The following is a 15,621-nucleotide window of genomic DNA, read 5'->3' on the forward strand; positions in this document are numbered from 1 at the left end:
GCTGGGAACAAAATGGATCTTTAATTATCTCTGATTAACTTAAAAGCTTAAAATCATATATTCTGGCCTTGGCTCAAACTTTAATTAGATAATTTTAGCCATCTTATCCAATTGATCCCATATGCAAATTCTTTGAAATTAGTAAATAAATTTGTTCACAGGACTGTCAATAAATATTGTTCCTTTATCAAGTAAAGGTCATAATTACATTTTTACTTGATTTAGCATTACAAGGAAAGTGAAGTAAAATAAATATTCTCAAATCAAACAGGCAAGGAAGTTTACATAATAAAGTCATTTCAAAATAGTGAAAAGCCTTAAAACACAATACCTTGAAAAGTATAATTTTATTATTTCTAAATATATAGTCACCTCAACTTTTGAAGTATTTAAAATGTAAAGACCTTGGTTCAGATTTTTTTTGACAAATAAAACTTTCTTGTATAAAGTTATTCACAGAATCGTGCTGATGGTTTGCTTAGCAAAATGTTTTTTTCTGTAGGTTGTGTAAAGTGATCCTTGATCCAATATACAGACCACATCTTGGGTTAAAATACCCAATTCCTGCTGTACAGATCGACAACACTACTATTCTGTGGGAATCCAATCTTCTAACCAGAGTCAAAAAGATTTGGTCTAAAGTTCTCCCCCACCCCCTAAGACAATCATACTGTAGGAAGAAAATAAAATTCAGTTAGAAGCAGGTTACTTCAGTGTACATTCATAGAGTTTTCACTGCTAAAATTGAACCCCAAGGGACAAAATAATTTTTTAACTACTATACAAAGAGACAAGTCTTAAAATGTCAAAAAATATGTATCATCTTTTGCAAAAAACAAAAACAAATAAACCACACACACACACCAAGCAAACCTAAACCCCAAACAAAACTCATCCAGAAATGGTACCACTTAAGATGTCACTATTTAAGAAATCAAAAGAATTATACACTAAGATGAAATAATTAAAAGGTAAACGTATTGCATATAAAACAAGAGAAAATTTTCCAGTTCTGCCTCTGTCGCCATTGTGTAAGTGTGACAGGAAAGCTGTAAAAATTTTCCCCAAACACTAAATCTCATCCTGTGATTAGAGCCAGTATTTATCTGATGTAGCTCAATTGTGTAGCAGCTGCATTTTGCATTCTATTTTATTTAATGACAGTTAAGTTATTTCAGTGTTAGAGACAAAAGCCACATTAAATTTGAACAACCAAAATACAACTTTAAAAGTCAAATTCTGGCCCTGACTGGTGTGGCTCAGTTGGTTGGAGTGTTGCCCTGTGTACTGAAAAGTTGTAGGTTCAATTCCCGGTCAGGGCACATATGGAAGGCAACCAATTGGTGTTTCTCTTTCATATCGATGTTTCTCTCTCCCTCTCTCCTTCTCCCTTCCTCTCTGAAATCATTCTCCTCACATACTGAACACCCTCAAAACTATCCATATAAAAATCAGATTACACCATGTTTTCTTAGCCTTTGATTATATTTGAATATAATTACACAGTAAAAGCTATAAATTCAAGTCCTTTGCATAATAAAATTCAACCTCTTATGACCTTGAAGAATGAGCCACTCATATCCACAGGTATGTAAAAAAAAAAAAAAAGGGAGAAAATGTAAAAAATGACTACAGATGTAATTTCTTACTTTGCTCCTACAAAAGAAGCAACTTCTCATTTATACTGAACAAAAAAATGTCATTTAAATCTAATTCAATCTTCAAAACTACACAAAAAGAAGCCTTTGCCTTCAACCCTTTTTAAAAGTTTCCCAGAGACACAACTCTTATAGAAAAGTAGGCTCATAAGCACTTTAAATATCCAGTTTTACTTTGTTTAATAGACATCATGGATTTTATGGTCATGGAGCCCCGAGGTCTGGGCTATTGTGTGACCCTGGGCACATTACATAACTCTGTAAGCCCCAGTTGCCTTATTTGCAATGTGGGGATTGTAACAGTACCTTAGCTCACAGGGCTTTTGCAAGGATTATGTGATAGAACAAACATAAAGTACTTAATACTCAGAAACCATTCACTTAAACACTTGAAGGCCTACTAGTCAATAAATATTTGGGGACCTGCTATGGACCAGCTCTGTATACGTGGTAAACAAGAAAACATATAGTCCCTATCCTCAGAAAGCTTTCTTTTTTATGTGTAGAAAGATAAACAATCAAATGTATGAAAACACATCTATCTATATAAAAGCCTAAGCAACCATCGTAACCGAATGGACGACCAAACAGGCTGTGTGGGGTGACCAGGCCAGCAGGGGGGTTAGTGAAGGGCAACCAAACAACTGAGCAGCAGGCTGTGTGGGGCGACCAGGCCCGCAGGGGGGGCAGTTGGGGGCACCCAGGCCGGCAGATGGGGGCAGTGAGGGGTGACCAGGCCAGCGGGGGGAAAGGGGCAGTTGAGGACGACCAGGCCCGTGGGGGGGGGGCAGTTGGGGGCAACCAGGCTGGCAGATGGGGGCAGTTAGAGGCGACCAGGCCAGCGGGGGGGGGGGGGGACAGTTGGGGGCGACTAGGCCAGCAGGGGGGCAGTTAGGGGCGATCAGGCAGGCAGACAGGAGAGCAGTTAGGAGCCAGTGGTCCTGGATTATGAGAGGAATGTCCGACTGCCAGTTTAGGCCCAATCCCCAGGATCGGGCCTTAACTGGCAGTCGGACATCCCCTGAGGGGTCCCAGATTGGAGAGGGTGCAAGCTGGACTGAGGGGACCGCCCTCCCCCCCAACCCCGTGCACAAATTTCGTGCACCAGGCCTCTAGTAAATGTATAATTATAGTAAGTGTTACAAAGGAAATAAAGTAGGTTTAGTAATGAAGGAACTACTTTGACTGGTCAGGGTGATACGGAAATGTTTTAGGGTAACATTTAAGCAGGGGTCTGAGAGGTGAGGAGAAACCAGAGAGAGAATTCTAGGCAGAAAGAACAGCATCAACAAGGCCAAGAGAAAGCATGTTCTACTGAGAGGCCGGTTTGACTGCAGCACAGTGAATCACGAGGGTACTATGAAATATATTTGGAGGGAGAGGTGGTAGACAGGACCAGCAGATCTCTATAGCAACAGTAAAAAACTTCGGGTTTTTATTCTAAATATAATGGGAAGCCACTGGAGGGTTTTGAGTAAAGAAACCATTATATTTAACAGGTTTAAAAGTCAGGAAATAATCATAGCAACATTCCATTTGGCTAAGAAGATCTAGATTCAAAGCATTCTAGAGCACTGAAACACACCTTTGTTAAAAATACTATTGTTTGTTCCTTTTAAGTGGAAAATTCTTAAATATATTGGCCATTTCCTGCCTTAATTTTTAAAAAGACATCTTAAAAACACTAAAAAAATAGAGTCTCCCCTTTTAAATGCATCATGATCAATAGCAATGCTGAGTTATGGATATAAGTTTAATTTGTATCATTTGCCTCTTTAATTCTGAACTGCACAATATGTAGCTGCTCAAAAACCTGAGCAACACAACTGGTCAAACTTCATGTAACTGAATGAAAGACAAAAGAGAGTAAGTTTGTGTCATTAATTTTTTCCCCCCAATAAAATCATCACCTTCTCTGCCTTATGGGTGAGCATTTTTTGCTTATTTAGTAACATTTAAGGTGTTTTTCCTTGGTCAACTATGGATAAACAATCTGGTTTGCCTTTTCTACTCTTACTCAATGGTTGCTGCTGTGAATGGTTGGAAAAAGTCCAAAACTGCAATTATTTGATCTTCCATGACCTCCTTAATCTCTCTTGTTGACTCCATATCAACATACAGCATATGGGGCATTCTAAGCCCTTTCCATGCTGATAGCACTCTCCCCTCCCTATCCCATTTCCCCTTACTTTTAGCAAAACTGCCTCTCTCCTTAACTTATCTCTTCTCTACCTCAAAAATGCTGCCACTTTATTCTACTTTGCCCTAGTGCCAGAAAAAGGTTTCTCTAAATGTTGAAGGTTATTCCCTCTATCTGTGCTACTGATAGACTTCTTGCTTCATCTATTATTTCATCTGTTTTTATCTTCAGTCTCTGTCAAATAACCCTTACCTTTCACAAGTGGTCAAAAATAACCAAATAGGTCTCAGGTTTTATTTCTTCTCCTGCCACACACTTGAATGTACTTGTTCTCTATTTCTGACTCCACCAGCCTATTTCAGGCTCTCATCCTTCATCTAAAGTGTAGCCAAACATTTTTGTACAACCAAACTAATCTTCAAAAAAATATCCTGATCCTAATTCTCCTGTATTTGAAATTCATCCAGAAACCATACTGCCTGTCAGCTTAATTCACACTCTTCTACTCTAGCATTTAAATTTTCAACAATCTGGCTCTAATCCACATATCCCAGGCTTGCTATCTACTGTCTTTTCTCTACCAACAACTTTCTGTAAATTATAATCTATAATCACATCCTTTTAGTTTCTCATGTACTACTTGGGGACTGTACCCTTTAACTTGAGATTTGCATGCACTAACTTGAGTTGTTAATGCCAGAACTGAACTGCCATATACCTGTTGGGATTGAAACAGAGTATTTCCTTCCTGATTTGTATCCTTTATAATAAAACTATAATCTTAAATACAGCACTTTCCTGAATACTGTCAGTTGTTCAAGCATATTATCAGGCCTATTGGGAGTCATGGGAACCCCAAAACTTGTAGCCAGTGGGTCAGAATGCAGGTGGCCCAGGAACCCCCAAAGTGCAGCAGATGTCTGAAGTAAAGGCAGTCTTGTTGGGACCATGCCCTTTAACTTGTGGGGTCTGCACTAACTCTGGTTGATTAATGACAGGATTGAACTGCAGGACACGATGTTAAAACACAATACTTCCAAAGTCTTCCTACCAAATCAAGACTATTCAAGATCCTTCTATTAAATCACAATAATTACAATTTTACCAACATCTACTCTATTAAGTCATAGTAATAAATGTTGTAACTGGAGAGTAGGGTTGAGGAACGAGGGTATGGGGGAGAGATTTTAAAATGCCCATGAAAGATAGGGTTTTACCCAAACTTGTAATTGTAATTGTTGATTATTCCCTTTAATTCCCTATTTGCAATCTTATGCGCATGTCATTCACCCCATCTATAATCTTTTATCTCCTACTCTACCTAGGAGAGTCCTACCTGAATTTTAAGGATCCAAGCAAATGTCACTTCTGAACTAAAGCCTCTTTAGTTCTCCTAATTGAAACATATGTATCACAGGTCTAGTATAAACTTGAACAGGTCAATTGAGCTTTATTAATCCTTACCCAAGGATATTTTTTCCACTGATTTTTAGAGAGAGTAGAAGAAAGGGAAGGAGGGAGGGAGGAAGGAAGGGAAACATTGATGTGAGCACATTGATCGGTTGCCTCCCGCATGCACCCCGAGCAGGCCAGGAATGAACAAATGAACTGGCAACCCAGGTACGTGCCCCCTGACCGGGAATCAAACCCAAGACCCTTCAGTCCTTCAGTGCCTGGAGCCCAAACTCCAACCACTGAGTAACATCAGCCAGGGCTGAAACTAATTTTTAAAAATCTGTTTCAAGGCAAATAAGCCTAATATCCTCTCTAATAAAATGATAATATGCAAATTAACCATCACTCCACTACATAAGCCACGCCCACCAGCCAAGCCACGCCCGCCAGCCAATCAGGGCGAGTATGCAAATTAACCCCATCCAAGATGGCTACAGTCACAGAGAGCAAGGTTTCCCAGGTAACAGAGCAAGCCAAGCTTTCCATAGCCAGTTGCAGGCCTAAGCCTCCACTCAAGCTACAAAGTCAATTATAGAAAGTAAACAAATTCAAACAAATGGAGGCAGAATGGAGCTCAAGTGAGCAGGCCAGGGTTGCCACTGGCAACAGGGGAAGCAAAGCTTTCCACACACCCTGGCCGGGCTCACCCACTTAAGGCAACAAAGTTTCAATTGTAGAAGGTGAATTAACTGCCACAGAAATGGCTGCCGCCCCAGAGGGAGCAGCAGGCTTGGCTCCGCTCCAGGCTACAAAGTTTCAATTGTAGAAGGAAAATAAATTCCAGATACCAGGGCCTCCGCTTAGGTTGCCAGGGGGCATGGCCGGCCTGCAAACCACCACAGGCCCCTCGATCAGACCGCCCCACGCCCCAAGGGAACCCCACCCTGATCCGGGACACCATTCAGGGCAAACCAGCTGGCCCCCACCCCTGTACCAGGCCTCTATCCTATCTAATAAAAGAGTAATATGCAGATTGATCATCACTGCAACACACAATATAGCTGCCCCCAAGTGGTCAAAGATCCTGCCCCCATGTGGACACAAGATGGCCACCACAAGATGGCCAGCAGGAGAGGGCATTTGGGAGGCACCCGGCCTGGAAGGGAAGGCAGTTGTGAGGGACCAGGCTTGCAAGGGAGGGCAGTTGGAGGTGATCAACCCTGCAGGAGAGGGCAGTTAGGGGTGACCAGGCTGGCAGAGGAGAGAAGTTGGGGGCAAACAGGCTGGCAGGAGAGCAGTTAAGCATCAACCAGGCTGGCAGCGGAGTGGTTAGGGGTGATCAGGCTGGCAGGCAGAAGGGGTTAGGGGCAATCAGGAAGGCAGGCAGGCAAGCAGTTAGGAGCCAGCAGTCCTGGATTGTGAGAAGGATGTCCGACTGCCCGTTTAGGCCCGATCCTGGTGGAACTGCACTTTTAATTCACATCCCTCCAGGAGTCCCAGATTGGAGAGGGTACAGGCTGGGCTGAGGGACAACCCCCCGCCGTGCACAAATTTCGTGCACCGGGCTTCTAGTCTATATATATATATATAAAAGCCCAACGACCAGAACGACCAGAACAACCGGTGGCTATGACGTGCACTGCGGCAGCCAACCAGCCTGATCCAGGCCCCAATCACCGCCCCCTGCAACTGGCCTAGCCCCTGATTGGCCCCCAACATCCTGATCAGGGACGGGGCTGGCCAGCCAACCACCCATGGCCCTTCCCCCCCTCGCCCCCGCTGGCCCAGCCCAATGGGCCCCCATCAGGATGGGCCGGCCGGACCCCACCCTGAATTCATGCACTGGGCCTCTAGTAATAAATAGTAGTCACATTTCTAATATAAACATGAACAGGTCAACTGAGCTTTTAAAATACATAAAATGAAGACAGGGCAAAACAATACACTGTTATTTTCCAGAAAACTCTCCTGTCTCAAAAAAACTTAGAAACACGTTCTTTTAAAAGCATAACTAAGCTCTTAAAGTAAGAGGTATAGTCAGCAGTCATAAATAAAGAAGCAGTAAAGAAAACAGTGTGATAAGCTAACATCGTGGGCCATGGCTGCCCCAAAGAACCTGGAACTCGGAGACTGCTGGGGAATGGGAGGCATGACCTCTGGCCCAGTCAAGGTACAAGGCCTCTACAGAAAGCTAAAATTTTTGTGAAAGGATGAACTAGAAAAAAGAAAACAAACAAAAATCACCGGTCAGTAAAAGAAAATGACAGGTAAACTTCTCTGTCTTAATCTGGGCTCCAAGGAAGAGGTGCAGTTTCCTCTAAGAATTTATTAGCACAGGTCGACCTTCATATGCATTTGAAGTTCTAAATATAAATTTACCACTCCAAAATACAAATTATATGAGGGAACATGCTTCTGTGAGCAAGAGTCAGCAGAAACAGCAAGCTGGATTAAAGCTCTGAGACTTTAGATACTGAAATCTAAAGTCACTGAAATGATAAATGATAGAAAATAAGATATTTTAAGGACTGAGAAAATGAAAACATGAGCAATAAATCTAATTCTAGACATTTTTAAAAGAAAACCAATTTGTTCAATTTTACAAACTGAACTTCTAAAAATGAAAAATACAACTGAAATTAAGAAGTCAATAGATAGGTTAAACAGCAAATTAGAGACATCTAAAATAAGTCATAGATTCCTGAACAAAAATTCATAATTTCAGATTTTTAAAAAATATATTTTTATTGATTTCAGAGAGGAAGGAGAAGAGAGATATAGAAACATCAATGATGACAGAGAATCACTGACTGGCTACCTCCTGCACACCCCCTACTGGGGATTGAGCCCACAACCTGGGCATGTGCCCTTGACCGGAATCGTACCTGGGACCCTTCAGTCTGCAAGCCAACGCTCTATCCACTGAGCCAAACTGGCTACGGCCATAATTTCAGATTTAAAAAGGTAATAAAGATAAAAGAAAAAAAGTTTAAGATACATGAAAAAAAAACTACCCATGTCCAACAGGAGTACATAAAATTAGAATAGGGGATAATCAAAATTCAAAGAAATCATACTTTATAATTTCCTAACTCTAATGAAAATTACAAAATCTCAGAAAGCATAAATTATCTTAAACAGGAAAATTTTTAAACAATCCATATCTAGACACATTATAGTGAAACTGCACATTAAAAGTAAACAAACTTTAAATTAAAAGTAACCTCTTCCTTGCCCCTTCATAGGTTGTCATAAGGATACAATTTTTTACACCAATAATAATTTTAACATCAATCTCAAGATATATGTTAGTCATATGTGATAAATTTATAAGAAATCCTCTCTTGTAGACTCTGAAAATCATAAAAATCTGGCTGTGTTTTTGCAACCAAATGAATGAGATAGTTTTGCTTCTTCCGTTACTTCCTAATTCCTTGAAGGAAAAGATTCTTGAAGATTTACTCTAGTAAATCTGAAATCAAGCAAAAATGGCAGAGCCAAACTACATGGGACTGAGGGTGCTTCAGGCACTCTAACCAGTTCCATTCATTGCACTATCAAACATTAACTGTGAGCCTACTGAAGGTGAGGAACTCAGGATGATACAAAGATGATTAATTGGGTCATCTTCCTTTCAGCCAATTGAAAAGGTTAAGTAGTATTGTAGAAGAACATATGCTAGCTATGGGAAGGAGGAAAAGATGTTACTAACTTTTGGCTGTGCAGCTTTCATGGCAAACAGTACTTGGTTGTGTAACTGGTGACTTCAATGAATAAAAATAAAATTTTAGAGTAAATAAAACAAAACTTAGAAAGTTATACATGCTGCAAACAACTATCCTCCCATAACATCAGGTTTCAACTAAAAACACAATTAATTTATTTTACTCTTTTGTTTACATACGGCCCTGATCTCTTTCACAATCACAATCAAGAATGTACTACATTAGAAAACATGCAATGGAAAAATATTTTTATGTAATAAATCCCCTACTGAGAGAATCACATGCATTTCTGCAAGCTTGATCCTAGTGGTACCAAGAAGTTTTACTAAAATAGCTTATGATTAAATATTTTAACAGAATAAATGAGTACTATTTAAAATCTCTAGATTAAAAAAATCTTTATTATTACTAAGACCTCATTTGATCTGTAACATTTGGACCACATATACAGTTATAAAGGGATGAAAAACATATGTAGCATAACAGTTGTTGAAACAGCACAAGTGGTTTTTCTTCTTAGCTCTCCTCAAACAGTGCCAATAAAGAATGCTAATAATAGAATAAAACTTCAGGGCAGAACAATGCAACCCATAATTAGACATCAATGCAGTATAAAACTGTCAAAGCTCCTGGGCAAGAATTATTATGGAGGACCCTCAAAAGAAGTGTGTGTGTATATGTATGTGTACGTGTGTATGTGTATATGCCAGTAAAGCTAATGAAAACAGATAAATAATCTTCAAAGTTAGAAATAGCCTAAAGATTGAAATAAACACCACAATTCAATACAGTCTATATACAGCAAAAGACAATGGAATGTGTATGTTTAAGCAAACGTTCAGGAAAAATCTGACATAAAGTGATTTAGTGGGGAGAAAGTGACTACTATATTTGCTGACATGTAATTATAAAAATTTAAATTAAAAAAAACTTAAAACTTTGTAACTTGAATTCACATACCATATATATGATTATTTCAAATTTACCCTGAAATAAAATATTTTCATCAATCTAACATGGGGATTGTATGGATAAAATAATAACTAAAGGGCAAAAGCCCTTTAGTTATTATTTGCTGTTGTATATATTTTTAAAGTTTTCCCCAAGCAAATTAATCTTTAAAAGATATATGTACAAAAATCAAGTCCTACCAGCCTCAATACAATCATAACCATCACAGATAAATGGAGATAACAATATAGCAGTATATTATCACCATCCTGATAACACATTTCAGTTATTTAATATTTACTGTGCCTTTTACGTTTTACTTCTAGTAAAAGGGAATCAACAGATGAAGGGAACAGGAGGAGTCATTTTTTTCGTTCGTGGTTTTAATCACATCAATTATCATTTCAATCTATTCACAAAGACTATAATTCAAAACACAAGGATTACCAAAGGAACAGATTGCTTTTTAGTGTAATTTATAAGTTACTTGGTAGGAGTTTGGGCCTTATTTTTCTAAATTGGGATTCCAGGCTATCCCACAAAAACCTTGTAAGCTCACAAGAGTTAAATACCTTTCATCTACCATGAAAAATAGTACAAAATAGTAATAGCAGCCATTTTGATTACTGACAATGTGCTAGGCAACTTAAATTTCTATTCTCACTTAATTCTAACATTATCATGAAGTGGGTAATATTACCATCCCCATTAGAGTAGTGAGCAAAAGCACAGCTCAGAAAATTGAGTTTCTCAGAAACACACAGTAAGTGCTGAACTAGGATTCAAGCCAAATCCTCTAATTCCAAAATTCCTACACTACTTGTTATAACTACTAAACTAATGCAGCAGCATTGTGGCAATTCTCTATAAATCCTTCTATTAACTATGTAAAATTCCATAGTGTGGTTACACTAGAATCTAGTTAGTCATTGTTCTTAGGGAGAAGATAAGGATCCTTGATGGGAGTTAGAGTCACAAGAAGCAAAGAAAGGAACAGCAAGGGCAAATATTTAAATAAACCCAAATAAATATTAACTGCATAAAATACTGTTAGTACATTGTGGGATTTAAAATATACATGAAAGGCCCAGCTGGTGTGGCTGGCTCAGTGGCTGAATGCCAACCTATGAACCAGGAGATCACGGTTTGATTCCAGGTCAGGGCACATGCCCAGATTGCGGGCTTAGTCCCCAGTAGGGGGGTGTGCAGGAGGCAACCGATCAATGATTCTATTTCATCAGTGATGTTTCTATCTCTCTCCCTTCTCCCTTCCTCTCTGAAACCAATAAAAACATACTAAAATATACATGAAAGTAAAACATAAACAGTAATAGATCAATCAAGAGGAAGTTCAATGGAGTTAAAATGCTATAAGGTGCAGCCCTGGGTGGGTAGCTCAGTTGGTAAGAGCATCATCCCAATACACCAAGGTTGTGAGTTCAATCCTTGGTCAGGACACATACAAGAAGCAACCAACGAATGCATAAATAAGAAGAACAACAAATCAATGTCTCCCTCACTCCTTCACTCCTTCCTTCCCCCCCTCCCTCTCTCCCTCCTTCCTTTCCTTCCTCTCTGTGAGCTCAATTTTTAAAAAATAAAGTTAAGACAGCAGATTTTATAGGAGGGATCACATCTAAAAAACGGGTGATGAGAAATAAAGGAGAAAAATATTAGAACAATGTATGTTTTAGGAATTCCTCAAGGAATTCTAAGGAAAAAGAAAAATCTTTTTGATGGTACTTCTTATGTCTAGAAATATAGATAAGGACTAGTGAGATAAAAAAAAAAAAAAAGCCAAATGGAAAATGTGAAAGCAAAATTACAAAGTCCCCCGAAATAAACAAAGTATTTCATCATAAAATTATTTTTATATTCATTTTTAATAAATGGGGGGAAATAAAAAACAAGAACAGAAGTAATAGGACAAGCCCCAACCCTGACCGTGGTGAGAAAATGGCTCTCATGGTTAACTCTATATAAGAAACTTGCTATAAAATATTCCTAAGAAGTAATCTGAAAGTAGTCAATATTCCAAAAGTAATACTTATATAATACCATAATCACTTCGTGTTTTTCAACATACAAAGGGCTTTCACATAAAATTGTTTATTCTGAGGGAGAATGTGCAATTAATCCCATTTAACAAATGAGGCAAAGGGCTCTGAGAGGTTAAAACACTAACTGGACGCATCCAGCATTGACTATGCCACACTCCAGTACTTACATGCAAAGGACTCAGAGACCACTGTCAACTTACAAAAAGGGAACTGAATAGCAAAGGATGGTAATTTGAAACCAGTCGAGAAAATCCTTACCTGACACTGGTGGACAGGGGAGGAAGAGGAGAGGTGAAAGAAGGAAGCACACACTTGAGTTTATGCCATGGGAACATTTGAGTTGTGTCCTTTTTGTTTAGTAATGACATCCCTGGGGATAAGGTCCAAGATGGCCTCACCTCTTCTGGTACTTGTAGCATTTTAAGTATAGTTCTGATTAGACTTGGTATCTGTACTGTCAATTTTTATATTTTATATAAAAATAGTATCTTAACTGAGTCATCAATTTTTATATTTATAGATTTACATCAGATATAAAACAATTTATCTTTCAATTTAAAGGCTGAGATGCTTGGATTTGACATTTCAAATTTGACACAACCCACTTCATGATATAGTTCTCAGATGAAATTCCCTTAGATAATGAAAACTTTATACTTGTACTTCAGCAACAAGTTTCTGTAGTAGGAGCATGACCAGAATCTGAGTGATAAATTATAACATTTAAAGACTTTGAAATTTGGCCAAAATAAATTATATATTTTCTATGTGTTTTGGGAATGAGACTTTTTCAGAGGTAAATCTTATGTGAGTATGTATTACCAAATCTATATATGTAAAGCCTGAACAAGTGGCTGGTAATAATGGAGTGTTAAATAAAGTAGGGTAGACTTGATGTCTAGACAAGATAGTGGTGAGAACTGCACTTTTAAGAGGTTCAGTACTTGCTCTGATAAAAAAAGAAAAACAACGAATGTTTCTATTATGTAAGGCTAGTATGAAATGCTTAGATCATGCATATACAACAATAGAGTTACCACTACTTTGAAAATAATTTCATTTTAATCCATCATATGTTAAAAGCTGATTTTTTTCCATGTTCCAACTCTAGTTAACATTTCAGGAAGGTGGTATATTTGATTACTCTTCTAGCCGTTTTAGTTTAAAAGTAAAGCAAAATATCCTATCATATGTTCACAAAGAAAGAGCAAAAGCTAGTGAGAGTTGCTGGGAACCATCAGCTGTTTATTTATTTATTTAAATATATTTTTATTGATTTCAGAAAGGAAGGGAAAGAGAGATAGAAACATCAATGATGAGAGAGAATCTTTGATTGGCTGCCTCCTGCACGCCCCCTACTGGGGATCAAACCCACAGCCGGGGCATGTGCCCTTGACGGGAATCGAACACGGGACCCTGTAGTCCGCAGGCTAACCCTCTATCCACTGAGCCAAACCAGCCAGGGCCCATCAGCTGTTTAGACGGTGACTGAAACTATACACTGCAAAAGGCCCACAGGAAGAACAATGATCAAATATAGCATCTTATTTGCTGAAGAAAACATTTTCTGTACAACTCATTAGCTAAACAAACATCAATTAATTAGACTGATTATAGCAATGGTATATTTGAGTTTTTAAAAAACGTTTTACCATAAAATCCCTGTATCCTTATGAAGAGGTTAAAAAAATTAAAATGCCTAAAAACCTATAATCAAATCTGAAATTAGCTACACATAACAGTGTGTCTCGAAGAAGCACTCTTAGCTATATATTTTTAGTATGATTTAGATTAGAAAGGGACCTAAAAGATTATTCAATCCAATTTTTTTACTTTGAGAAAAAAAGTAAAAAAAAAAAAAAAAAGCTAATGAGCAGCCCATATGGTCACAAAAATGGTGAACGTATAAAAAGGCATCCAAATTTGAAAAGAAAACAGTAATTATTCGCAGATGACATGATATTACACATAGAAAACCCTAAAGACTCCATCAAAAAACTACTAGACTTAATGAAATTGGCAATGTAGCAGGATACAAAATTAACACCCAAAAATCTATGGCTTTTTTATACACCAATAAGGAACTTACAGAAAGAGAAGCTAAAAAACAATCCCATTTACCACTGCAACAAAAAAAATTAGGATACCTAGGAATAAACTTACCTAAGGAGGTAAAAGACCTGTCCTCAGAGAACTACAGAACGTTGAAAAAAGAGACAAGAGGAAGACATAAATAAATGGAAGAATATACCGTGTTCATGGATTGGTAGAATCAATATCATTAAAATGTCCATACTACCCAAAGCAATCTATACATTCAATGCACTCCCCATTAAAATACCAACAGCGTATTTCACAGACCTAGAACAAACTCTCCAAAAATTTATACGGAATAAAAAAAGACCCCAAATAGCTGCAGCAATCCTAAGAAAGAAGAACAAAGTTGGAGGGATCACAATACCAGATATCAAACTATATTACAAAGCCACTGTTCTCAAAACAGTTCTGGCACAAGAACAGACATATAGACCAATGGAACAGAACAGAGAACCCAGAAATCGATCCAAGCCATTATACTCAATATTTGACATAGGAGGCAAGAGCATTACAATGGATTCAAGACAGTCTCTTCAATAAATGGTGTTGGGAAAATTGGACAGATACATGCAAAAAAATGAAACTAGACCACCAACTTACACCATACACAAAAATAAATTCAAAATGGATAAAGGACTTAAACGTAAGACGGGCAACCATAAAAATCTTAGAAGAATCCATAGGCAGCAAAATATCAACATATGTCGTTGCAATATCTTTACCAATACAGCTTTTAGGACAATGGAAATTAAGGAGAAAATAAACAAATGGGACTACATCAAAATAAAAAGCTTCTGCACAGCAAAAAATAAAAAATAAAAACGAAATAACAAAACAACAAGAGAGCCCACTGCATGGGAGAACATATTTGCCAATGTTATATCCCATAAGGGTTTAATCTCCAAAATTTATAGGGAACTCATAATAAAACTTAAAAAAAGGAAGATAAACAATCCAATCAAAAAATGGGCAAATGATCTAAATAGACACTTTTCAAAAAGTATACATACAGAAGGCCAAGAGACATATGAAAACATGCTCAAAGTCACTAATCATCCGAGAGATGCAAATCAAAACTACAATGAGGTACCGCCTCATACCTGTCAGAATGGCTTTCATCAACAAATCAACAAACGACAAGTGCTGGCGAGGATGTGGAGAAAGGAACCCTCGTGCACTGCTGGTGGGAATGCAGACTGGTGCAGCAACTGTAGAAAACAGTATGGAGTTTCCTCAAAAAATTAAAAATGGAACTCCCATTTGACCCAGTAATCACACTTCTAGGAATATATCCCAAGAAATCAGAAACACTAATCAGAAAGGATATATGCACGCCTATGTTCATAGCAGCACAATTTACAATAGCTAAGATTTGGGAACAGCCTAAGTGCCCATCAGCAGATGAATGGATTAGAAAATAGTGGTACATCTACACAATGGAATATTACGCTGCTGTAAAAAAGAAAGATCTCTTACCACCCCAACAGCGTGCATGGACCTAGAGAGCATGATGCTAAGCGAAATAAGCCAGTCAGAGAAAGATAAATATCACATGATCTCACTCATTTGTGGAATATAATGAACGACATAAACTG

General features: G+C 38.1%; 1 protein-coding gene across 7 annotated transcripts in view; it reads right to left on the bottom strand.

Annotated features, from left to right (window-relative positions):
* PPHLN1 (periphilin 1) overlaps nucleotides 1-15,621 on the bottom strand; it is a 100,514-nt gene that overhangs the window by 18,873 nt on the left and 66,020 nt on the right. Inside the window, exons 10-12 of one of the 7 annotated variants that reach the window (XM_054719149.1) lie at nucleotides 15,127-15,234; nucleotides 14,093-14,123; nucleotides 13,332-13,430 (exon numbers count right to left, since the gene is read on the bottom strand). The exons of the other annotated variants lie outside the window; for them this stretch is intronic. Coding sequence (XP_054575124.1) covers nucleotides 15,145-15,234 — 90 coding nt within the window. The 3' untranslated portion in view covers nucleotides 13,332-13,430; nucleotides 14,093-14,123; nucleotides 15,127-15,144. Of the gene's footprint in view, nucleotides 1-13,331; nucleotides 13,431-14,092; nucleotides 14,124-15,126; nucleotides 15,235-15,621 lie in introns of those variants that run through there. 7 annotated transcript variants of the gene reach the window in all.

Source organism: Eptesicus fuscus, chromosome 7 (genome assembly GCF_027574615.1).
Source record: "Eptesicus fuscus isolate TK198812 chromosome 7, DD_ASM_mEF_20220401, whole genome shotgun sequence".
Taxonomy (NCBI): Eukaryota; Metazoa; Chordata; class Mammalia; order Chiroptera; family Vespertilionidae; genus Eptesicus; species Eptesicus fuscus.